Genomic DNA, 26,487 nt, shown 5'->3' on the forward strand with positions numbered 1-26,487 from the left:
AAGCATCAATAATTTTATTCATAAATATATTAGAATGCATCTCTAAAAGATTAGGAAATCTTTTAAAATATAACAACAAACCAGTTTGCTAATTTTAAAAAGCGTTGTTCGTCAGAAACCCTTATATTCCCAGATATATTTCTACTTCCATAGAACGTTAAAAGCAGCTATATTATACAGAATTAATTAAAGTTAACCATAGAATGCCATATTTTTCTTTTCCTTCCTTCCTTCCTTCTTTCCTTCTTTCTTTTTCTTCCTTCCTTCCTTCCTTCCTTCCTTCCTTCCTTTCTTTCTTTTTTTCTTTCAGCATTGCTAATCAATAGCATTTTACTGGAGATGAATTTTTTCCTGGATCCACAGCATTAGAGAACTACTGATAATATCTTTATATAGCTTGAAATTTGGTTCAAATTTCAGAACCTGAGACAATGTTTCTCAGCACATGGTCTCTGGAAGAACTACATCAAAATCAAGCAAAGAAGCCTGATAAAAAAATTCATATTCAAGGATCTCCCAGCAGGCCTACTGAATTAATATTTCTGGTGGAAACTGATAAATCGACATTTTGAGCAAATTCTCCAAGAAATTCTTTTGCATGTTAAAATTTTGGAACCACTGTGATCTAGTGGTTTCAGACTTTCTCCAAATATTTAAAGTCTGTGAAACAGACTTTCTCCAAGTATTTAAAGAATATCCAAGAAGAAAATGATGAGAAATAAGAGGGAATAAGTACCTTTCATTTATGTTTCCAAAGAAAAACTCTTAAAGAATTTCAAATTTTCACAAATGATAGATTCTAGCACCGTCAACTCCTTTCCTTTTAAATTTGCTGTTAATTTGATTTGAGGCCCTATGGATCTCAACTATCCATAAATACCAATAAGTGTTTCAATGTCAATGAATCTCAAGTTACTGCACTTACTCTACTGGTATATATCCACTCTCAAGAAAAGGAGAGAGAGAGAGAGAGAGAGAGAGAGTTTGTGTGTGTGTGTGTGTGTGTGTGTGTGTGTTTCCCCACTCAGTGTTCTGAAATGCATTAAAGAAATCTTTCAGATGCTTGAGTTTCTTAAGCATTTAAGGTGTATACAAAGGATAAACCAATGGATCAAAGTGAAGTCCCTGTTCTTCCCCCATAGTAGCATCAAAAACTTTGTATGTTTCTGTTGCTCAAGCACCACTCTTCCAGTCTCTACAATTGTAATTTTTGTTTCTGTGGGGTATTGATGTTGAGGTCTGAGCTGGAGCTGAGCATAGTTTAGAAGTGAACTCTTAGCCGGGCTCGGTGGCTCAGCCTGTAATCCTGCGCCTTTGGAAGGCTGAGGTGAGTGGCTTGCCTGAGCCCGCGGGTTCGAGATCCGCCCGGGGAATTTGGCGAGACTTCATCTCTACAATAAATTAAAAAATGAGCCGGGAGTGGTAGCGCGTGCCTGTAGTTCCAGCTCTTGGAAGACTGAGGCGGAAGGATGACTGGAGCCCAGCAGGTTGAGGGTGTGGTGGCCGGGAGCGGCCACTGCACTGCACTCCAGCCCGGGCGACGGAGTGAGACTCCGGCTCAAAAAAAAAAAAAAAAAAAATAGAAGTGAACTCTTCAGGATGGCAATCAGTGGCCTTATGGCTGTTAAGAGAGTCATCAACACAGGATTAGGACAAGTCTGCCTGTGGTGTGTAGAGAGGATTCAACAGTTAAAAACATTTTTTCTGAGCACCTTTCCACCCACACAAGCGAATAATCCCAGGGGGAGCTATGCATTCCATTTCTCTGGATAATAAGACTGCCTTCATAGAGATACTTTAAAGACATTTTTCATTTTTCACTTTGCATATACTGGCATGTTACTATACCATTCCTCTGCTTCATGCTTCCAATGCTTCCTGTTATTTCAGGAAAAATAATTTATTTTTTAATTGATAAATAATAATTGGATGTATTTATGAAATACAATGTGATGTTTTGATATAAGTTTGTATAGTTGGATGATTAAAGCAAGCTAATTAACGTATCCACCACTTCACATACTATCATTTTTTTGTGATGAGAACACACAAAAATCCTTATTTAGCAATTTGAAATATACAATATATGATGAGTGTAATTAATAATTATTATTGCAGGCTGTGCAATAGATCTCTAAAACATATTCCTATTATCTAATCTAAACTTTGTACACTTTGAACAACATCTCCTCATTCACCATTCCTCCCACCACCCCCAGCCTCTGGTAACCATTATGTTACTCCCCACTTCTGTGTAAGGATATATTTCTTACCAAGGCATTCAGGGCTGGTTACATGGATACACAACCCAGTTACACAGGGCTCTGTGCTGAGGATGTCCCACGATTGGTTTAATGTTCTGCTGTAACTGTCTTGAAATTCTTTATCATTGTATCTCTCAACTTGTGTTTTGTAAGAGTTTAATAGGACAGTGGAGCATGCACATGGGTGGCAGCACAGGCACATAGTTATTGTACAGCAGCAGCACTTCATGCACACACAGGTTCAGGCTTAAGGAATCAGAAGGCAGCGTACATATGGAGCAGTTGGTGCCTGCATCATGGCAGTTGGGGGGCTGGAGCACTGAGAAGGTGGTCATATCAGGACCTGGGATCAGATGGGTGAAGCTGATGGTGGCAGCACCAGCAGAAACAGAAGTGGGTGCAAGAGAAGAAGAAACTTGAAAAGCAGTCAACACCAGGATTCAAGGTGGGAGGTCAGCTTGCCCACTGTCCCTGTGGCATCTGCAGAAATATTAACTCTCCAGTCTGAGCACCAAACTGGAAATTATTACTCTCAGGCAATGAACTTGGTCAGTAAATTATTACAAATGAAAGTGTACACATGGACATTGCAACAAAACATATCACAGATTTATTCAACTTCTCTAAAGAGTTTAAAATACATGATTCTGAAAATTTCTGCAGCATTTCGAAGCAATTTCCACAAACTCTGAAATAGAAATTAAATGTAAAAATTATTCAATTCAATTGATAAGAACACTTTTATATGAAACTTTGAGGAAACTAATTGTTGATAAGTTTTTCCTTGTAATTGAAGATACAGCAATGGAATGCATAAAAAAGCATTTTAAACTATATACAAATTATTAAGTCACTTTCAATTTCTTATATAGCCTCCACATCATATGTCAAAGAAAACATTAAGATTCCATTGTATACATGCCATTGTAGGTGGGGAGCTCAAAAAACCCAGAATTTATTTATTTAAAAAATCGTGGATTTTTTCTTACATGTGTAAACCTCAGTCACCTTCAAAGTATTCTTTGATGCAATATACATATCGAGATGCTTTTTCCACTGCTTAGAACAGTTTTTAAACTTGTCAATCTTGATGCCTTCTAGTGTTTCTGCCATTTTTTAATTTCACCCCTTCCACATCTGCCAAACTTTCCACTTTGAGGACATTTTTTCATCCAGATAAATTTTAAAAAGTTGCTTGGGTTGAGATTAGGTGAATAGAGAGTCATGCTGTTTGGGGGAAAAAAGCAAACAAATAAACTACTGAACAATCAGTGTAGTGTGAGCAGGTGTCCTCGTAAATCACCCCTCATGAAATGGGCAAATGTGTAGAAAGAATTTTCAAAAAAAATTATCTGAAGCCGAATGCAGTCACTCACAACAACGCTGGCTGGTATATTGATGCTGATGGGTTCCTAGAACACTTACCTAACAGGGGTAACCTATACTACATGATGCCCACCCTTCAAAAAAATAATTTTTTTGGAGTTCCCTTCTTGTATACATTTAGATTTAAAGGTTAAAATATATTTGTATAAAGAGTTAAATCTTTTTAGAAAAAGTATTCCAGGAGAATTGTCAGCTCTAGATACAAATTCTAAAATTTATATTTCAAATTAATTTATCAGAAATGTATAATAATATTTCTGTAGTCTATAAAATAATCTTCATGGTTCTGTAAAAGCTACATCAGCAGAAAGATCTTTTGCAAAATAAAAGCTTATCAAAAAGTATTTGTAACTTTGCATTTGCCAGGAGAAATTGATATCACAGTAATTATATCAATTGGCAATAAAGTTGCTGAAATATAAATTGTATTAATGAATATAAATGAATCAGCAGAAGCCGAGCTCGGTGGCTCAGCCTGTAATTCCGTGCTTTGGGAAGCTGAGGTGAGTGGATTGCCTCAGCCCGCGGGTTCGAGACTTGCCTGGGCAACTTGACAAGACCTCATCTCTGCAATAAATCAAAAAATTAGCCAGGCATGGTAGCGCGCGCCTGTAGTTCCAGCTCCTTGGAAGACTGAGGTGGAAGGATCGCCGGAGCCCAGCAGGTCGAGGCTGCAGTGGCGGGGAGCGGCCACTGCACTTCAGTTTGGGCGACAGAGTGAGACTCCAACTCAAAAAAAAAAAAAAACAATTAGCAGAAAGTAAACGAGAAAATTTTATAATCAATCAAGGAATAACTTTATAAAGCATTGTTATTTATTGTAGCATATAAAATTATGACACTCAAAGTATGTGTTTTGAAATTTATAAGTGTATGTTGTCACTCAACTATGACTATATTCCCTATTATATTTTATAAGTACCAGAAAGCTTTCTATTCAGGACCTTTAATAACACTTTTTCCTTGTTTTCCTAAAAAGACACCCTACATTTTTATTTTGCGCTGGGAGCTACAAATTATGTAGCTGGCCTCCTTGACATTTAAGGTATATGTCTTGTCTATGACCATCAGCCTGCTTCATCTTCCCCACTTTCACTTCTGTATTATACTCTGTCTAATCCACTTCCAGCAAAATAGCAGTCTTGAATCTATCAGTCATGATTCCTCCTTTGCAAACGTTCTTACTCTCCCTACCTGCTACTTTTACCTAACTCACTTATATTGCCTTTTACTTCTCAGCGAAATTAGTTATTCCTCAAATAGCTAAATTATCAGCATTTATCAGTTAACAATGTTATTGGAATAACTTACTACTAATATGACATACCACACTTGTAACTATATTGACTAATGTGATTTAATTAACGTCAGCCTCCTTCTGTAGATTTACATCTTGTGGGGACAGATTCCTTATCTTTTTGAATTTGATTTCTTTTTTCTTATCTTCTTCACCATTGTGACTCCAATACTTAGCAGGGAGTTGGACATATGGTAAGTACTCAGTAAATATTAGTTATAAATGAATTTAACCACTGAAAAATGTAGCCATTATAAAATATAGTACAAACATTTCTTATTCATGAAATTTTAGTCACTATTACTCTACCACCAATGAGCCATGTATATAGGGAATAATTTGTCTAATTTTGCCACTGTGTGGTGTCATAAATGGAAGGACTGGCTGTCATTTTTAATGTTTGAAAATTGCTTTAATTGCATGATGTAAAACTTTAAATCTGGGCAGTTTTGCTCTGCCAACACATCCAATTAGCCAACTCATCTTCCTATAAATGTAAATAAGACATTGGTGATTTTTTTTCTCAGAGAAACTACAACAGTAACATATTTTCTCTAGTCCTAAAATTTTGTCTTGAAACCCTGGATATCATTTGTCCTTATTTTGATGGAGTGATATGTAAAAGGTTTGGAATGAAGTATGAGTATAGTACGCAATATAATTCTTCAAACTTCTCACTAGAAATAATAAGAATAAAAAGTATATGTGTATAATATAAAAAGAAAAAAAGAACTATTAAAAGGAAAACATGAGCCAGGCTCGGTGGCTCAGCCTGTAATCCCGCGCCTTTGGGAGGCTGAGGTGAGTGGATTGCCTGAGCCCGTGGGTTCGAGACCCGCCTGGGCAGTGAGACCTCATCTCTACAATAAATCAAAAAAAAAAAAAAAATCAGCCGGGCGTGGTAGCACATGCCTGTAATTCCGGCTACTTGGAAGGCTGAGGCGGAAGGATCGCCGGAGCCCAGCAGGTCGAGGCTGCGGTGGCCGGGAGCGGCCACTGCACTCCAGTCTGGGCGACAGAGTGAGACTCCAACTCAAAAAAAAAAAAAAGGAAAACATGATATATTTGATGCAGATTAAAAGTCAGAGTTTTTTCATTCTATTCAGAAATATAACATGTTTTCATTTTTCATAGCTTTCTTTTAATCAATATGTAACTTAAAACGCAAGATTGTTACTTCCTATTTTCCATTCCAAATATTTATCTTAAAAAACAATTATTTTAAAAAATATACAAATAATAATTAAGCATTGTATTGATAAAATGTAATGACACACTAATCCAGCTGAGCATATAAATCCAATCTCAATGTTAATTTACTTTCTTGAGCAGAATTAAGAAGCCAGAAAAAAATGAAGCTTTTAGTCCTTGTTTTAGGGGGATAAACTTTATCTTATGAATGACCTGTAGAGAAAGATATTTTCCAGGGTTATTTCACTATTTTGAAACTTCTTCATATAGAATATTTTTCCACAATAATTTGATTAAAGTTATCACTATTAAATGTAAATTTTTTTGAAACATTTACTGGTAGGATGGTGCATATGTAAATGCAAATGTTTTCCCATGGCTTCTTGATGGATACTGAGTTGCCTTTTTGGTCAATTTTCAACATTCTGGAATCAAAATAATTTAGATGATTATAGACAAAGTAGTCAAAAATGATCTATGTGAATCTCTTTCAATTGGAAAAATGTGGGAAACTCAAGTACAACTGGAACAATCTTGTAATTGTCCTTTGAAATTTTGGTCAATGAAATGTTAGGACTTGTAGAACAAGGGTTGACATTATGACTGAAATTTATGGAGGGAAGATTTTTATGAAGGATGCATAGTTCTAACATTGCAAAACCTAGATTTAAAAAAATCTGTCTTTCTTATCTGTTTTGTATCTTTAGCTGAAATAAAACTGTCAGAACAATGACAAAAATAGAATAATATATTGCAATCACACTCTTACATATAAGCATATGATTGTAAATACCTGTGCAAACCATGGTGGTTATAATCTTAGGACACAGTTTGTCTCATAGCACATGAAGTTAACATAGACTATTTGGAGCTGTCACTAGTGTGTCAGTTGTAATTTTGTGACTGGAATTTTATAATAAAAGATAGCAAAAACATTATGGTATATTTTATATGACTAAAATTCAGACTTTTTAGATCTACAGTTTTATGTAAACTATTTCCGTATATCAGGGGAGACCCCCCCAAAACGAAATTTATTTATTTTTTTAAGAGCGTATTCATATGTATTTACACTTAAAATTTTTTAAGAAAAATTTTACTTTAAAAATGTAGGGTACGATTCAGTATTAGGTTTACAAGTGGGTATTGTACAGGTAAAGTTTGGGCCTTCCTTTGGTCCTCATTTTACCTGCTTTGATATCAGGTACCCTTATTGATGTTGTACCCCCGTCCCTCCACAGTATCCCTTTCTTATAATATTATGATAAATGTTCAGGTTCTGCTTATGAGTAAGAATATGTGGTACTCAGTTCTTTGTTTCTGTGATTGATCACTGAGTATTATAGACTCTAAATCCATCCAAGTCCATATGTTTGTCCTTCTTTATGGCAGCATAATATCTCATTGTGTATATGTACCACTTTTTTTTTTTCCAGTCCAGTTTTGGTGGGCAGCACAGTTGGTTCCATGTTTTTGCTATTGTGAATAGTGCTGCAGTAAACATGCATTTGCAGGTATCTTTTTTGTAGAATGATTTGAGTTCCTCTGGCTGTATTCCCAATAGGACAATAGGTGGGCCATATGAAAGGTTTAATTTCTAGTTCTTTTAGAAATTGCCACACTGTTTTCCATAGAGGTGGAACGAGTCTGCATTCCCACCAGCAGTGTAGACACGTTCCCTTTTCTCTGCATCCTGTTCAGCATCTATTCTTTGTTTTGCTAATCATGACCATTCTTACTGGGTAAGGTAATATTTCAATGTGGTTTTGATTTGCCTTTCTCTGATGATTAGTACAACTGAGCACTTTTTCATGTGTCTGTTGGCTGCCCCTATGTCTTTTTTTGAGAAGTGTCTATTCTTGTTTTTTACTCACTTTTTAATCGGGCTGTTTGCTTTTTTCCTTTCAGCACATTTGAGTTCCTTGTAGATCCTGGATGTTAGGCCTTTGTCAGATATACAGTTGGCAAATATTTTTTCCTATCCTGTGGGCTGTCTCCTCGCTCTCTTGATGGTTTCTTTTGCCTTGCAGAAGCTTTTCAGTTTAATGATGCTCCACTTGTCTTGTCTTATCTCTTATGGCATGGATATCTGGGGCTTTGATCAGGAATTGGTTGCCTACTTCAATATCTGTAAGGATTTATCTTGCATTTTCTAAGATTCTTATAGTTTCAGGCCTTATGTTTGGGCTTTTGATCCATTTAGAGTTGATTTTTGTGTATGGTGATAGGTAGGTGTCCTGTTTCAATCTTCTACATGTGGTCAGCCAATTTTCCCAGCACCTTTTAATGAATAGCTTCTCCTCTCCCCAGTGGTTGCAGATGGAGGCTTTGTCAAAGATGACAGAGCTAACATCACACTGATACCCAAACCGGGTAAAGATCCAACAACAAAAAAAGAGAACTACAGGCCAATATCCCTGGTGTACATAGATGCCAAAATTCTCAACAAGATTCTAGCAAACCGGATCCAGCAACACATCTCAAAAATCATCCACCATGACCAAGTAGGATTCATCCCCAGGATGCAGGGCTGGATTGACATCCACAAGATCATAAATATAATTAAATACTTCAACAGAAGTAAAAACAAGAACCATGTGATTATATCATTAGATGCAGAAAAAAATCTTTTGATAAAATCCAGCATTCCTTCTTGAAAAAACCCTCAAACACCTAGGCATACAAGGAACTTACCTCAAAATAGTAAGTGCCATCTATGATAAACCCACAGCCACCATATTGCTAAATAGTCAGAAACTGGAAGCATTTCCCTGAAAACCGGAACAAGGCAAGGCTGCCCACTCTCACCCCTCCTGTTCGACGTTGTATTGGAAGTCCTAGCTAGAGAAATTAGACAAGAGAAGAAAACCAGGAGTATTCATGTAGGAAAAAAAGTTAAGTTATCCCTCTTTGCTGATGATATGACCCTATACCTTGAAAATCCAAGAGAATCTGTCTAAAACCTCCTTGCACTGACAAAGGACTTTGGCAAAGTCTTGGGGTATTAAAAAAATGTGCAAAAGATAGTTGCATTCTTACACACAAACAACAAATAGTCAGAAAACCAAATAAAAAGCAAAATCCTATTCACAATTGTCACAATAAAAAAAATTAAGTACCTCAGCCTCTTCCTAACCAGAGAACTGAAAGACCTTTACAATGAAAACTACAAAACACTGCTCAAAGAAATCCAAGAAAACAGAAACAAATGGAAAAATATTCCATGCTCATGCATAGGAAGAATCAACATTATTAAGATATCCATCCTACCAAAGCCAATCTACAGAATCAACTCAATTCCCATTAAATTACCAACATCATTCTTCTCAGACCTGGAAATGACAATACAGAAATTCATAGGGATACATAAATGACCTCAAATAGTCAAAACAATCCTTAGCAAAAGAAACAAAGTGTGAGGAATCACACTTCCAGACTGTGAACTTTACTATAAGGCTACAATCTTCAGAACTTCCTGGTACTGGTACAAGAACAGGCATATGGACCAATGGAACAGGATGGAGAGTCCAGAAGCAAACCCTCAATTTCTCAATATACTTACATGTTTCAACTTCAGTCACTTCAAAGTATTCTGTTTGATGCAATATGCCTATTGAGACACTTTTTCTACAGCTAAAAACAATTTTCAAATTTGTCAATTCTGATGTCTTTTAGTGCTTCTTCTGTTTTTTGTTTCATCTTTCTACATTGGCAAAACATTCCCCTTTGAGGACTTTTTTTTTTTATCCAGAGAAACAAACACACAAAAAAGCCACTTGGGTGAAATCGAGTGAATAGGGAGGTTAGGGCATAGGTGTCATGCTGTTTTGGATAAAAAATGGCTGAACACTCAACACTGTGTGGGTAGGTATCATGAAATGGACAAACGAAAGAATTTCCATAAAAATTTCACTAAAGCTGAAAGCAGCCTCTCATGACAATGTTACCTGGTATACTGATGCCAATCTGTTCCTAGAGGCAGGGGGAGTTCTGTACGACAAAAGGCCTGTCCTCCAAAGAATAATTCCCTTTTGGGGGGGCATCTCTTTTGTATAATATAAATAAAACTATGTCTTTAATCATAAGAAATTAACTACACTGATGATAATACAGGATATTTGAAAACAGAGAATATAATTTTTCAAACTGGATATAGTAGAACCCCAAGTTATGCTGATACAATTTTAAACGATTGCAAAATCATTCAAAAATATGTATTATAGCCGTATGCTATCATTTTGTAAGCTTTTTAAAAATAATATATTTTTTTTCAACAGAGAGGACGGTCATTACCATTCCTCCTTCCAAAATGGATGTTACAGTTGGTGAGAGTATAGTCCTACCATGCCAGGTGTCCCATGATCCCTCCATTGAGGTGGTATTTGTATGGTCTTTCAATGGAGATGCTATAGACTTAAAAAAAGGAGTGGCTCATTTTGAAAGAATTGGAGGAGTAAGTTACTGAAATTTTTAAGTGCTTAATAAAATGAATCAAATCTTTCACATGAATCACCATCTTTCATAATTATTCTCCTCATCTTTATTTGCATGATAATTACTGTTTTTAAATGCTGTGTTTGTTTTTGTTTTGTTTTATGTCTTCCATAGAAATATTTGTTTTCTGAGGTAATTATAATGAGAGGAATAATAAAAGAAACTACAATGATATTAGCGTGTCTTAATTTCAGGGCTGTTTTATATTTAATATTTATCCACCTGTAAAAAGAAAACAGGACCTGCCATATATGATTATATTTTTATCCATTTCCCCTCTTCTATCTGCAGGAATCTGTTGGAGATTTGATGATAAGGAATATTCAGTTAAATCATTCAGGAAAATATCAGTGCACAGTTCAAACAACTCTAGAAAGTTTATCTGCTATAGCTGATATCATTGTTAGAGGTAAGCAAAATGGTGAAAAAATGATCACATTGTTCATTCACAGTCAAAATGTTGGTATCTAAACAGTAGATGTTTGAGGAACCACATCATGATAAGAAAGAGAGAGAAAATCATGTCGATTTTTTAGTTTCTAAACTCTAAGACTCCAGGGTATAGGTAGTCTGGATATAGATATTGAATTGAGTAAGTTTTGCCTATTTTATAATGAATGGTCAGGCTTGGCAAGCAGCGACAGTACATAAAACTTATTGTCTAAGTCTTACTATGTAAATCAAATTAATAAATAGGATTTTATCTCTAGCAATATGCTATAAATACATTATGATCAATATTTTATTTTCTAAGCATACCAAGTAAAAATAAACCATCCTTGTCCCAAATCTATGATTGTAATTATTTCCAATATTGTCATCATAAAACACCTTTTTCAAGGTCCACCAGGGCCCCCAGAAGATGTGAAAGTGGATCATATTTCTAGTACTACTTCTCAACTAAGCTGGAAACCAGGCCCAGATAATAACAGTCCCATTCAAATATTTGCTATTCAGACTCGGACACCATTTTCTGTGGGTTGGCAAGCTGTTGCTACAGGTGAGTGACACAAGCGTTTTTGAATAATTTTCTAATAATAATATAGTTTCTAATTTAAAAATTTTAATAGATTCAATCTAATAAATTTTAAATTAATTATATCATTTTGTATAATTATTTATTTTTGACTAGTGCCAACTTAGGTGCCTTAAGTGGCTTGTTCCTTTTAGTTCCAGAAATTCTCAATGGTAAGACATACAATGCAACAGTGGTTGGCTTGAGCCCTTGGGTGGAATATGAATTTCGTGTTGTTGCCGGAAACAGCATTGGGATTGGAGAACCAAGTAAACCATCAGAATTGTTAAGAACTAAAGCATCAGGTAAAGAAGCAATGCCTTCTAAAAACACGTATGATATAGTTCTTAAAGAAAATAATTAAGAAGTATTTGTATGGTTCTTGTGGTATTCTTGGCTGAAAATCAGAGACAGTAAATTAGTGGCTCTTATTTTCCCATTTCTATGTACACAAGGCAAGGTGTATTTCCCCTGAACAGTGGGTTCAGTAACAGATGATTACCTGTAAGCAACCTGTAAGCAGGCATGTCAAAATAAGAATTTTTTTCAGAAGTTATGTTTGCATCTCATCTATTTTCCAGTCAAAATTCAATAGAGAATCTGTAGATTTGTAGATGCAAATGAGTTACTGTTTGTTTCATTAAAATGTTGTAGCCACGAATTAATTGAGACTCTGTCTGTGCAGTCAGCCATACATTTTCATCTATTTCTCAACTCTGACCCAGTTACAGCTTCAATGAGCAATAGTATAAATTATTTTCCAAGCAAATGAGGTAAATCCTAAACTCATTTAACAGAAGCAGTAATTGAGCATTAATTGGTTCACTGAACAGCAGAACACAAGAACCTGGCTCAGAAATCATGCCTTCTTAGATTTCTTGCAATAGATTCTCTTTGTTCCACTCAAACTTTCACATCCAGTGTGACATTTGATCTGCTCACTGTATGCAGCCCACAAAGTTTGCATTCTTATTCAGTTACAAAAATGAAAGATCACTTTGTTGTTGCTGGCTTAGTTTAACAAATACAAACTATCTCAATAAAGTGTGCACAACCATCAGATGTCTATAAGTCAATTTTTAAACTAAAGATAATGTTAAGTTTTTAGCATAAGACTGAGGTTAGAAAAAAAAAATACTTCACAGCGCTATCTCAAATTAATTCATGCTAGAAGTTAAGAACTGAGAGGAAATTCCTTCATTTTACAGAGAAGTAACATGAAGACCAGGACGTTAGCTGGTTGTTTCTGACAGAGGCAGGATTTAAACCAAGACCTCCTGACTGCTGCACCCAGAATTCTACTCAAGAGTGGGCTAGATGAGCAATAGATTAGCCAAAGAAAGTGTATAATAGGCTGGGTGCAGTGGCTCAAGCCTGTAATCCTAGCACTTTGGGAAGCCAAGGTGAGGGGATTGCCTGGGTCCATGGGTTCGAGAACAGCCTGGGCAACTTGGCGAAACTTTGTCTCTACAATAAATCAAAAAATTAGCCAGGCATGTAGTGCATGCCTGTAGTTCTAGCTACTTGGAAGGCTGAGGGGAAGGATCACTGGAGTCCAGCAGGTCGACATTGGGGTGGTGGCCATTAGCATGACACTACACTACAGCCTAGGTGACAGAGTGAGACTCTGACTCAAAAAAAAAAAGAAAAGAAAAAAGAAAATGCATAAATACAGAAATTTTCAGTTTCTATCATATACCTACTGAATCAGAATCTCAAGATATGACCTGTAACTCTGGATATGAACTTTAGTTTCAGGTTGTGTTTATAGCTGGTTTATATTTTGATAGCTTTGGTCAAAGTTGATGCTGACTTTGAAGTTTTCATAGTAAAGTTTGTGGCCACCTTCTACTAACCAATAAAACTCCTGTTTCAGTAGCATAATGAGACTGGTGGTATTAGCACCGATTCAAACCTTGACTCTGTCTCTTCCTCCCTCTCTCTTTCTGATATCATCAAAGACTAACTTCCCCTAAATATGGTTTTAAGTTTAAAAATAATTAATTTAAAACTAAATAAAAAGGAACTTTCTATTCCTAAGAAGACTAGAAACTCTGTAGCGAGTAAATCAAATAATTTAAAATAATCTTCCTTATATAGTTAAACTGTGCAAAGGTCCAAATAGTATCACTGCAAGCTGACGAGTACTATAAATCCAACAACTAGGTAAAGCCCACTCTGATTTACATTGCTTTTGACCAAAAGCATTAGAAGACTTAGAAAATAGGTTTAGGTTCAAGTGATCTTTTAAAAGCTGATGAAGTTCAGGATAAATTTAAATATAAAAATATACATCTAACAGGTGTTATTATGCAAAAGAACAATCACATTATTATATCAATATGTTGTTTATGGAGCTAAACATCTAAATTAGATGGTAATAAATAAGATTTATTTAGTTGGTCTCTAAGGAGGGAAAAATTGAAATTAGTAATTAATACTTACATATTTTAATTTCTACTTACTAATCTTAAAGAATATCCAAGTGTTTCCGACCTCACCTCTGGATATTGGTAAAAAATGTTCAATATAGACAATTTCATATAATTCAACATTTAGAAGTATATCCTGCAGATTTAACTACTATAACAGATGTAGGATACTTTTGCCATTATGTCAAGAAAACCAATGCTTTTTAACACTTACACATGTGTAAAGTAAAAACCTCATTCTGATTATACACTACAATGCTCCAAACACAGTCATAATTGTCACCAATTTAACAATTTACCTTGAACTATTATTTGTCACACTAGTCATCATATAGTTAACAGGCATATTTTTGTCTAATTCATCAAAATTATTGGTTTCTGAATATTCTACCACAGAGCCTTAGATCCAAGAGACAGAGATAATATCCCCCAATCCCCCAATAACATTCTTGACAGGAGAAAAATCTGTCTTTGCAAGTGAAAAGTGATCAGAAAAAAATCCCTCTTGGTCTCTCCTGAAGCACAGGAGATTTAAATACTGAGTATTAAAACAAGAATTTACTTACAATTTTTTTCAGGATTTAATTTTAAATGTTAAAATATCCTGATGACTACTATTGAGAAAAATTATTTTAGTTTGTTTATTGAAAAAATAATTAATTAATATACTGCCTCAGTAACTTGTTTACAGCACAACTGTATAATTAGGCACTAAATCAGCAGTGTCACTGTTACCATCTGAATGGAACATCATTTTGCCAATTAGTAGATGATGCATAATAATGTCAAATACCCGATGTTATTCAATTTTTAATTAATTTTGGAGCCAGGGTGTTCATGTATCAAACACAACTGTGTCCTCTCTCTTAGAAATTTGGATATGTGTAAACATAATTTATGTTCATTAAAAAGCAAGACTCTCTCACAATGTGGCTGCATGAAATTTTTAAAGGTGAAATCCAAAAACAAAATTCTTCCTGATGAAGAAGTAGTTTAATAATTGCCACCCCACATTTCTCTTGGTTGCTTTTAGTCCCTGTTGTGGCGCCAGTAAACATCAATGGAGGTGGAGGAAGTCGATCTGAACTCGTCATTACGTGGGAGGTAATTTTCTATCCAACTGAGTTATTTTGAAGGAAAGAGATTTAGCTGGCCAGGAAGAACACTGAAAAACAAAAAGAAGATTTATTTGATCACTATTGGAAACGTACAAAAATATATGGAATAAAAATCATCGTTCTGATGATAAATTATTTAGAAGAAGTATTGGGAACTTTTCTTATTTCTAGTAAACTGAAAGAGTAATGACTAACTCAGAACAACTTTTCCCAAATATACGAAAAACAGCTTAAATGTCTATTGAGCATGAGTCAGTAGCATTTTCATTATTACTTGATAAACTAAGCATTGTTTTTTTTATTACCTTTGGCACTATCCCATGTGAGTGAGGTGAACTCAGTAGAATACAGGTGAAAAAATTAAAAAACAATTATTGTCCTAACACACCTCCTTACAGCCTGTCAACTTGTTTTACCCTGCATCTAGATGAAAAATTAGGCACATAAAATAGCTTTTCTGGTCATTATTCTTAAATATATATGTGTTTTTTTTTAACTTATTAAGAATTTTAGTCTGATTTCTTACCATAAACTTTAGACTTTCAATCAGTCTAAACTTTCTCATTTTCAGTACCTCAGACCTCCCTCAGCCTAGGAATTCTATAGTGTGAAAGAGAAGGCATAGTCAGTTATTCAGTTTTTCACCATTTTTCTCTTTAATCTTCTTTTCCCTATTCACTGTGTTACACCTGGATTCTCCAGTGTTGTACAGGATTGGGGCTGAGAAGAGAGGAAACAAACAAAAAAAAGTCCTAACTGCTGACATTTGTAATTTGGCTTTGGTGTACTTTGCATATGGCTAATAACCAGATGCTAGTATTTATGGAGTAGGGTTTTTGTTTTGTTGTGGTCTCTGGGTGACCCCCCCACTGAGGACCTCCAGTTGCAATTCTTTGGTGCCCGGTCAACTGGCTGCTGAAGGTTCTTCTCGGTTTGTGGATTCTGGTGGCCCATTTCCAGACTTTTCCAGTGAAGATTCTGTCCTCTAGGTGGTCCTTGTGGATAGATTCTCTTTCAAGGCTGCCCATGGACTACCCCCTTGCATGTGTTCCACATTTGCCCTCAGCAAACATACACCCCGTTCCATGTTTGGCAAAAGAGTCATGCATGCCCACCAAATGTCTCTCCTTACTCTGTCATAATAGGCTGTCAAGATTTCTCTCCACTTTAGAAGTTTCTCAGGAATTCACTAGTTAAAAGACTCTGCATCTTTTATATTCCAGAAAATACAAACTAGTTGGTTCTTCCTGAAACCTTCATCACATAGCTAGACTATGAGAAAAAACAGGCAAACAGAGATAATTGTTTTCTCAAGGCTGTAAATGACAGTTCAGAAACCAGGTGCAGACACCCTGAGAGTCATTCTCTCTTCTGGCTAAATTGTTTCATATGGACATTATGAGTCTAGCATAGTGCCTGGAATATGGTCCACCTTCCATGGGTACTTGTTGGATGGGTGGCAGTATACTGAAAGAGACTTTTAGGGGCCTGGGAGAGAGGGAAAAGCACTTACAGGGTTTCAGGAGCCACACCAGGCATTTCATGACACTCACTTCTCACAAGCATGCTAGGAATGGTTACACGCTAGGTGAGAAAACTAAGGCTTAGAAATGGGATATCATTGGGCAGAGAAGCATTTGAACACAGGGCTCTTCCTCAATGCTCTTTTACAATTGCAACTGTCCTTATGCAACTTGATGGCTCAGAGTGTACACAAGTTCTTGTGTATCTACTTTAAGTAGTAAGTTAATCATAATATATTTGGTACTTCAAACATATTTTGCACAAAAATATTGACTCTCAAGTGAGTCTATAACAGGATTGCTTTTATTTGATGATGAGTAGTTTATTTAGGGCTTTAATATTCTTTGAATGACATGTAAACATTTTTATTGTAGTATACAATAAAATAGTTTTGCCTTATGTTATAAACTAATTTTTTTCTTCCATTTCAATTCCTAAAGGTTGGTGTGCAATTATTTTTAAATGGCCTATATATGATGGGGCCAATCCTATGCATAATATTCTTCAATAGAGATTGGTGTGAAATACCAAGAGAAAACTGCCTTTCTATGATCTATAATGTCCGTGTGTATGTGTGTGTGTATAGCAAGGATGCACAAGCCATGACCTATGAATCGAATCTGATGAATCTCATATCTTTGTAAATAAATCCACTCATAGTCATATTTATTTTTTTATGCTGTGTATTGCTGCTTTCATGCTGTTGCAAAAAAAAATATGCCCCACAATGCTTAAAATATTTACTATCTGGCTCTCTCTAGAAAATGTATGCTGGCCTTTATTTTTAAAAATTAAATTAAATTAAAGTTGCTTCCTCTGTGTTTTTCCTTGGGATATCAACTATGCAGAAACTTGTAGAAACTAACATAATGGATGCGATTTTCCATTTATCACTCATATTTGACATTATGTATACTCAACCAGATTCTTCTGGTACCCAAACTTCTATAATGAATGCATACATTAATTTGAGCCACCAAAATGCATGTAGTGGCTTTTTCAACTTAATTAACTCTATGAAATATCTACCTACTCCAATCAACGAGAATAGAAAAATGAAAAAGAAAATGTCTGAATGCTCAGGGCCCTCAGGACAGCATGGTCTTAAAACAGTCTGGAAGAAGGTCAGGAAAGGTACCATCAGAGCATATCAAAACTATGTTTTGACAAATAACTTGGAACAAGAGAGATCATTTCAGGCTACTACTATTGTGGCTTAAATAATACATGCTGGACTTTGAAAACCAATATGGGATCAAAAGACCATTCTAAACTTAGAATACACTATTATGGTTTTGAAGCGACTGCTCTACTGGTTATCACATTGTTGCTCATGTAAGCACACTGTGGTATAATGGTGTAATCTGCCTGAACTAAGTATTCTCCATGTGTTCTTTCCAGTGCCACAGCAATGTGTATTTTATGTTTGTTTTGTTCTGTTTCATTTCCAGTAACCTAGACATAATATCAAACTTTTGAAATTTCGCAACTACCAATTCCTTTTCAAATAAATCTTTAATCATCATTTTATCATAATGTATACTCCCAAATACTTTCAAGTTTGAGATACTTGTGGAATGAATGTCTCATATAAAATACAACTATAAAATTAGCTGTATAAGGTAAGTATTATAGAGTAAGAGATAAATACCTATACTAGGGGTTGATATACTTTATATGTAGAACATCTGACAATAAAAATATTCAGCCTTATAGGTTACATGGTTTCTTTTATATCAATAACTTTTCTCTCTGCCATGATAGCTCAAAAGCAGCCATATACCACATATAAACAAATTGGCTGGCTGTGTCTCAAAGCCTTTATATTGAAAACCAAGCTGCAAGCCAGATTTGGCTAGTAGGTCATAGTTTGCTGATCCTTGGTCTATACTAAAGATTAGTACTTACAGACACAGTGATCGAGAATAATGTTATCAGTGTTTACCCACTTTAATATATTTCACTCCCAGGAGAATTTCACAATTTCTGTATTCTACTGAACACTTTCTCTGCTTAAAGAAGAAAACTCTGTTTCTGGCCATCTTAAATAGCTGTATATATTTCTTCCCTCTAAAATTGAGCATGTTGGACACAGATCTTTCTTGAGGGAACACCAGGAGCAACACTAACTGTACTTGACTAACAAAAACAAAAGTATTCTATTTACTCAGATGAACTAAGTATCCTGATTAAGTTTGAGATCACATAAGAATCAAAAACAAACAAAATGCTCCAGCAAGTAGTCTCCATTCTTATAAATCTTTTCCATGCCATTCAAAGTTAACTGTTTTGATTCTGGTGTCAAAGAAAGAAAGAAAGAAAGAAAGAAAAAAAGAAAGAAAGAAAGAAAGAAAGAAAAAAAGAAAAGAAATGTTGATACAAAAAAGCATATTGTTTCCCCAGATGTCAGGAGCTGTATTTTTATTCCTCTTAGTTTTCTGTATTTGTTAGATTGTTCCACATGGCAAAAAATAGAGACCAGCTCAGGTCACCTTGGTTAATGGGGATTTATTTTAAAGCTACATGGACAATAATGAGGACAGGAAAAAGTCTCAGTGACCAAGTAGGCAGGTCAAATGAAGAACAGGACATCGTTTATCACTGTCCTTAGCCTCTGAGCACAGATAACTCTGGTCAACTGTCAGCTCCTCTGGTGATCCGCCCTAGCTTATGAAGACCCTCAGGCTTGTGCCTCAGTCTTTGACTTCCAATTTCCTACCTGACTGCCAGCTAAATCAAATCTCCCCTTTCTCTCTCATTCACAGCTTCTATTTTCTCTTAGATTTTATTTCCACAGTGTTTCTCCTACTGAATGTTCTCTACTTATTGCTTGCTCTTATTGCTTATCTGCTATTGCTGTCCCCCACCATGTTTCATATGCAAACTGTGTAAGAGAGGGGAACTGAATGAGTCTATTAGTTACTAGAGACTAGAGACAGTCTGCACCAGAGTGCCTCATAGATAGTGACCAAGATAGCACCTTCAGTTCTGGTGCTTATGTCTGGGTGATCAGACGGTTCCGAGTGGCAGGATAATGTGATACAATGAACGAACACCTAAGGATAAGGGAAACCTCTGAAATGAAGTTGTGGGCATAAGGAACTCAGAGCATTTTAGCTTGTCAGGTATACCTTTATTAGTCTGTCAGAACATCTGGAAAACAAAAGAAGAGAAAGGCATTTTCCTTTGGAATAAACAAATAATTTCCATTGATTTTCCAATACAAGTTTCTTGTAATCAGGTGGAATGTTTGTCAAATCCAAGCACAGATTCATTTTAATTAGCTTAGTTTATGTAATTATGTATAATTTTAATATCTACAGAGTATAGGGGAACATATTCCTATTTTTCTATTTTGTAATTTAAGATTTGAAATTTATTTCATAAAATTTGATCCCTCTGGGAGTTTGCAAAGTATTTTTTCATGTCAGAAAAAAATGTACACTGATGTTACTGTTGATAAAGATGTATGCTTAAATAAATATTGGAAGGTCCTTTATTTTTTATTTTTATTTTTTTTTGAGAGAGAGAGAGATAAATAGTGTATGTCTTAAAGCATATGTTATTACAAAAAAATTACATTACCTATATTTGGGTACAAGAATTTGTTGAATAGGTAGTTAATAACTTAATTTTGTGCTAAGTTTAAAAATATATATTAAAATTATGTTTTAGTATATATCATAAACTCTTCTAAACTATTTTATTGTTATTTTGTGAATGATCAAGGAAAAAGCTACAAATATGTAAGGTCCATTTTATATATATATATATAAATTTTTTTTTTTTTTGAGTTGGAGTCTCACTCGGTCGTCCAGACTGGAGTGCAGTGGCTGCTCCCGGCCACTGCAGCCTCGACCTGCTGGGCTCTGGCGATCCTTCCACCTCAGCCTTCCGAGTAGCTGGAATTACAGGCGTGCGCTAACACGCCCGGCTGATTTTTTGATTTATTGTAGAGATGAGGTCTCGCTGCCCAGGCGGGTCTCGAACCCGCGGGCTCTGGCAATCCATTCACCTTAATCTCCCAAAGGCGCTCATTTTATATTTTTATTTGAAAGCTTCAGCTATTTATTTTAGTACCTTTAATTGAGATCATTTTTCTAATTGGCATTCCAAATAAAAGTATTTTTAATACATCATTAAACAGGGTAAATATTCGTATTTGTCTCTGTGGAATAAATGCCAAATAATCAATAGATAGCATAATAGCTAAAAATATTTTTGCAAATACTCAGTAGTTGATCACATTCTGCCCAAGTCAATTCCAGAAGAACTACAGAATGGAGAGGGATTTGGATATATCATCATGTTCCGGCCTGTTGGCTCAACAACCTGGACCAAGGAAAAAGTAGCATCTGTGGAATCATCAAGGTTTGTTTACAGGAATGAAAGTATCATCCCACTTTCTCCCTTTGAAGTTAAAGTGGGTGTATATAATAATGAAGGAGAAGGATCCCTGAGTACTGTGTCCATTGTCTACTCTGGGGAAGATGGTAAGTTGTCATCAGCTCTGGAATGATTTTCCTTGAGACCCTGTGCATATTTTGCATTTTGTTTGCCATGAGCCACTTTGCTAAAGATGATTATGTCTTTTGCTGGATGGCAGAACCTCAACTGGCCCCAAGAAGAGTGTTTGTCCAGAGTTTTTCTGCTTCTGAAATGGAGGTTTCATGGAATGCTATTGCCTGGAATAGAAACACTGGAAGAGTACTGGGCTATGAGGTAATCCACACTAACTTTACTTTCTCTTATAAATGTGCCAGCAAACTATACAACAGATCCTGTTCAACAGTCGTATCCTACTAAACTAGCTCTTAGCATATACTAGTGTATGTCTAAAACTAAGGAGGGAAGTGAGATGAGAGGAATCTTTCTAAGGTGATCTTAAGCAAGGAAATTAACAAATGATAGCCATTTGTTAAAAATGCAGTGTCAATGAAGATGAGCAAACTCTAGAAATCTGCTATACAATATTGCACTTAGAGTTAACAAAAATGCATTGTACACTTAAAACTTGTTAAGAAGATAAATCTCATCTTAAGTGTTCTTACCGCAATAAAAGTATTTTATAGTAATCGGGTGATTGTCATTTAATTATTCAAATTGTATTTTGCTTCTTGGAGACAGGTAAAGAATAATCCTCAATGTTCTTAAGCCATAAATGATTTTCACTAGGAAACCTGCTCTGTAAATTGAAGCATGACCTGAAGTGATGTCATCTTGGAAAAGACAGTTCCATGATAAAGAAAATACTTATATTCTCCTAAATCCTTATTTTTAGTCAATGAAGAATAAGGCAAACAAGATTTGTAATCCTTCATTCTCACAAAGTTAGAAATGAGAAAATGTTAAGGAAAAGTTGTTCATCTCTTACTGTTCTTCAAAATTTGCAAATCCAGTGATTCACTAAATGGATAACATAGTTTATTTTACATTGGAGCTAGAATAAATGTTTAATTCTAAACATTCTTAACTTTGCCTTGCACTTTAAAAAAATGTTTACATGACCCCTCTGGTCCAAACAGAAAGTTCCACATATATGTTAGGAGTCTCTGCCATTCCTTGCTGAAAATGAGTTACCTCTTATCTGAACTCTACTTCTCAAGGCTCATCTCTAGTCTCTTCTCTCTGAACTCATCTATCACCAGTTCTTGATATTGTCTTTCATCAAATTCTTACAACATCTTTTCTACAGCACTTCTTTGAAATGTTTTCTATAATTTCTTTTTCATGTATACTGTATACTCTAACCTCTTAGCAAGATAAGGGGATTGAAAACAATACTTAACTTGATTGTCTTCTGGCTTTTTCAATGTACCCCAAACAATGCTAATGGATAGGGAGAACTCAATATAAATTGAATTATTAATTAGCTTCTGATTCAAAGAACTCTGGGGAAAATGTTCACTGTAAAATGTTATAACAAAAGTCTTGATGGGTGGTATGAAATTTGTTTTGAACTGTCTTATTTCATTCTTTGTTAAAAGGGTAATCTTTAGATATTTTACAAAATACTTTATTCAGGTAATCTAAAAAATCCCAGGTTCTCCAATTTCCATTGTGAATTTGCAGTCTCCATATAAACATTAGACTTTGAGTATTTTGTGGTATAATCACTTTGATTAGAAAACTTTCTGCCATCTGTGCTTCTGTTTTCTTCCCATACTCGTTTTAGTTGATAGTTTTAGGAAACAATGAATTGCTTATTTTTTTGTTTTTAATCATCAGGTCTTGTACTGGACAGATGACTCCAAAGAATCTGTGATTGGCAAAATTAGAGTCAGTGGAAATGTCACAGCCAAAAACATCACAGGACTGAGAGCAAATACCATCTACTTTGCTTCTGTGAGAGCATACAACACAGCTGGGACAGGGCCCTCAAGCCCCCCAGTCAATGTCACCACAAAAAAGTCTCGTAAGTATACATCACACTTCAAGAAATCAGATTTATTTATGAATAGAAACCTTTGCTCAGTGTCCATTTCATTCCCCTTTATCATTTTACTGCTTGGTTAATTTGGTTAGTCCCTTATATATGGATAATTGTTGAAACCTTCCAGTAGCAGTCAAAATAAACTATTTTGATCTTTCTGGAATTCCAAAAGAATACTTAGAGTACAAAGATGAAAGACAGAAGACTGTATTGTTTAAAACACTGGCTCTGATGCCCTCCTTCAAAATGAGTTCAAAAACTGCCCTCCCATCCTTGTAATGTTAGATAGTTACTTATCTTTCAGAGTCTTAGTAGCCTTACCTGTAGAATGAGTAAAAATAGTACTTATATTTTCATAGAGTTTTGTTCAAAGTTGAAAGAGATCATTTAAAAAGTGCCTAGCACACACTTTAATAAATGTCCAGTAAATTGTTTTTGAGGAATTTTTTTTTGTTTTATCATTTGAGTCCTAGAGTGTTCCCTGATGTGATCCTGCCACTGTCAGATACCTAGATCCTTCCTTTTAGAATATTTTATCTCTCTAGTTTCCTTAAAAGCCCCTGAAATCTAAGAATTAACTCTTTGACTTCTTATCTCCCTTGATAATCAGCCAGGTATCTTTCACAAAGTCAGGATCTACTAAATAGAAGATGAATGGTGTTCCTCTTTAATGATTGTGGATGCCTTTGTTTACTGAGTCTAGTATTGCACAATTATTCTATGATGACACAGCAATAAACTGGGAAAGGTCTAATCAGATATGACTTAGTAGTATCTGCATGATGTATTTTTCATGATTGTATAGTGTTTGTTTATCCCTTATTTACTATAAATAAACATCACATAAACAGGTTTTTAAGAACACACTTTTGCCTCTGAATCCTGATAAAAATATAACAAATATAGTTGATGAATTTTGATAAAGGCTAAGATAAATTCAGAGCCACTAACAAAAAGGAAGCAGCTAGTTCGCGTATAAATACTATATTCTGATTGCTTTCTGTTCTGGGAAAGATTAGGTGGTTGAGAAGAGCTTGAAAATGAAGTGATATTAAAGTTTTTTCTCCTTATGCATACATTTGTCTTATCTAAATATAACTTAGAAATCATCTCAGTTAATAGGCTGTTCAGTATCCAGTTACTTCCACAACGCCAGACCAACTGTTAAGAGACCCATGTTCCAATCCTGGGTACATCACTGACTCATGACCTGAAATAGGACAAGACATTCCATTTTTCCACTTCAATTTTCTTTTATCTGTTCAGTGGATATTCTCACTTCCCTCACTGCCTTACCAAATTATGAATGAGGCACAAGCAAGGTGTCTGATTATAGGAATATCTTGGAAAATACATAGTGCTGTAGACCTGTTAAGAAGGAAATAAGCAAACAAAAATCCTCTAGGATCAGTGCGTTTCAAGGGGATAGTAGGTGTGAACCCAAAATTCCTGAATCTGCTGTCCTCCAACCACCCAGTTTGAGTGACTGGATTGTAAGTGATTGTCATGAATGGATTAGCTAAAAATATAACTCTATTCCTCACTCTACTTTACTCAATGTTGACTAAATCAATGATGTCATTGAAGTCATTCCCATACTTGTTTGTATAATTTTCTCTTTGGTTCTTTTGGAGTAGGCTAGCCTCTTTCAGCTAATCTGCATATCTGAATTAAAATTTACAATCAATCAGCAGTGTTCAGTTTGCGTAGACATTTAGTTTTTGCTGATTGAAAGATACCAAACTCCCAAAAACTCGTGTGTAATTTAATTTCTATCTCAAGCAAAATCAAAGGCGATTAGAAATGTGTAAAAGTGGTTTTTTGGTTTTTGTTTTTTGGGGTTTCTTTTGGTTTTTTTTTTTGAGTCGGAGTCTCACTCTGTCACCCAGACTGGAGTGCAGTGGCCGCTTCCGGCCACCGCAGCCTCGAGCCGCTGGGCTCCGGCGATCCTTCCGCCTCAGCCTTCCGAGTAGCCGGAACTACAGGCGCGCGCCGCCACACCCGGCTGATTTTTTGATGTATTGTAGAGATGAGGTCTTGCTGCCCAGGCGGGTCTCGAACCCGCGGGCTCAGGCCATCCACTCACCTCTGCCTCCCAAAGGCGCGGGATTACAGGCTGAGCCACCGAGCCCGGCAAAAGCAGTATTTTTTTAAAAAACAGATTTCTATCATGATAAATGGACAGATTTTTTAGTGCAGTTATTGAGCCAAGACTCAGGGCAACATTTATAATACATAATCTTCTGGCCATTTTAAGGTGGATTGAAACATGAACAATGAACTAATTATTCACTTCAGAAAGAGAGATATATGTATATGACATGTATAAGATAGATACATGATGTATATAAAACCTTAATAGTAATTTATGTGACCTAAATGTTGTCTATGCAACCTAAATTAAATAAGTATTGACTTGTGCTAACCTATTCTATGTGTCTAAGCAGAAAACTCCTTATTTTTGACAGGTGACCCACTGGTTCTACAAATGGGCTTGACTGAAATTTGGATTAAATGCCAAGAACATTTGTCTGGTTCTGTCTGGAGCTTAACACATGATCAGTTCATCAAAGAGCAGGGGATATATCTTTTGAAACCAGTTTAATTAGCAAGGAGTGTTTTCATTTAAAAAAATGCTAAGATACAATGCTAGAATATATCTGCTAAAGGAAAAGTTAAATGATAATCAGAAAATTTAAAGTGAAGTTTAGTGTTTCAAGTATTCATCTTCTTTTTAACCAAAACAAAAAAAAATCCTTACAAAAATCCTGATTTCTTTCATAGAAATCTAATTTCAATATTTTTTTAAACTTGGTTTTCATGGCCGGTATGCTTCAGTGTCATCATCAAAATTATACAAGTTACCATCCCATTGAACTTGAGTACCAATTACACCTCTAATTTCATTCTCTTGACATTCTATATTACAAACATTGTGAAAATGCAGTAGTAACCGATCTAGTTTTCTAATCCTAGTATAACAAGTCACCAAAATGTAGTTTTTTAATACAATACAAATTTGTTTTCATACATTTTTGGAGGTCAGAAGTAAAATATGGGTGTGATTAGGTGGAAATGAAAGTGTGTCACAAGGGATGCACTACCTTTGGAGGTTCCAGAGGAATGTTTGTTTTGTTTTGGTTTTTAGTTCTCTGGCTTCTAGAGACCACCTACATTCTTTGCCTTGAGACCTCTTTTGCCATCTTCTATGCCAGCAATTTAGGGTACCGTCATAACTCGGATTCTGACTGTGTGCTTCTGTTATCACATCTCCTTTAATTCTGATTCCCTTGCCTACCTTATTTCCTCCTAAGTCAGAGGACCCATTGTCCT

The 26,487-nt window shown here is 35.4% G+C and overlaps 1 protein-coding gene across 6 annotated transcripts in view; it reads left to right on the forward strand.

Moving 5' to 3' along the window:
- LOC103251849 (contactin-6) overlaps positions 1-26,487 on the forward strand; it is a 321,692-nt gene that overhangs the window by 286,538 nt on the left and 8,667 nt on the right. For all 6 annotated transcript variants that reach the window (XM_008050467.2, XM_021708771.1, XM_008050468.2 and 3 more), the window contains 8 exons: positions 10,416-10,591; positions 10,924-11,041; positions 11,474-11,632; positions 11,803-11,952; positions 15,113-15,183; positions 20,980-21,214; positions 21,328-21,443; positions 22,950-23,136. In XM_008050467.2, coding sequence (XP_008048658.1) covers positions 10,416-10,591; positions 10,924-11,041; positions 11,474-11,632; positions 11,803-11,952; positions 15,113-15,183; positions 20,980-21,214; positions 21,328-21,443; positions 22,950-23,136 — 1,212 coding nt within the window. The remainder of the gene's footprint in view (positions 1-10,415; positions 10,592-10,923; positions 11,042-11,473; positions 11,633-11,802; positions 11,953-15,112; positions 15,184-20,979; positions 21,215-21,327; positions 21,444-22,949; positions 23,137-26,487) is intronic.

This window comes from Carlito syrichta, unplaced genomic scaffold, assembly GCF_000164805.1.
Source record: "Carlito syrichta isolate Samal-C Ts95f unplaced genomic scaffold, Tarsius_syrichta-2.0.1 Scaffold147193, whole genome shotgun sequence".
NCBI classification, from domain to species: domain Eukaryota; kingdom Metazoa; phylum Chordata; class Mammalia; order Primates; family Tarsiidae; genus Carlito; species Carlito syrichta.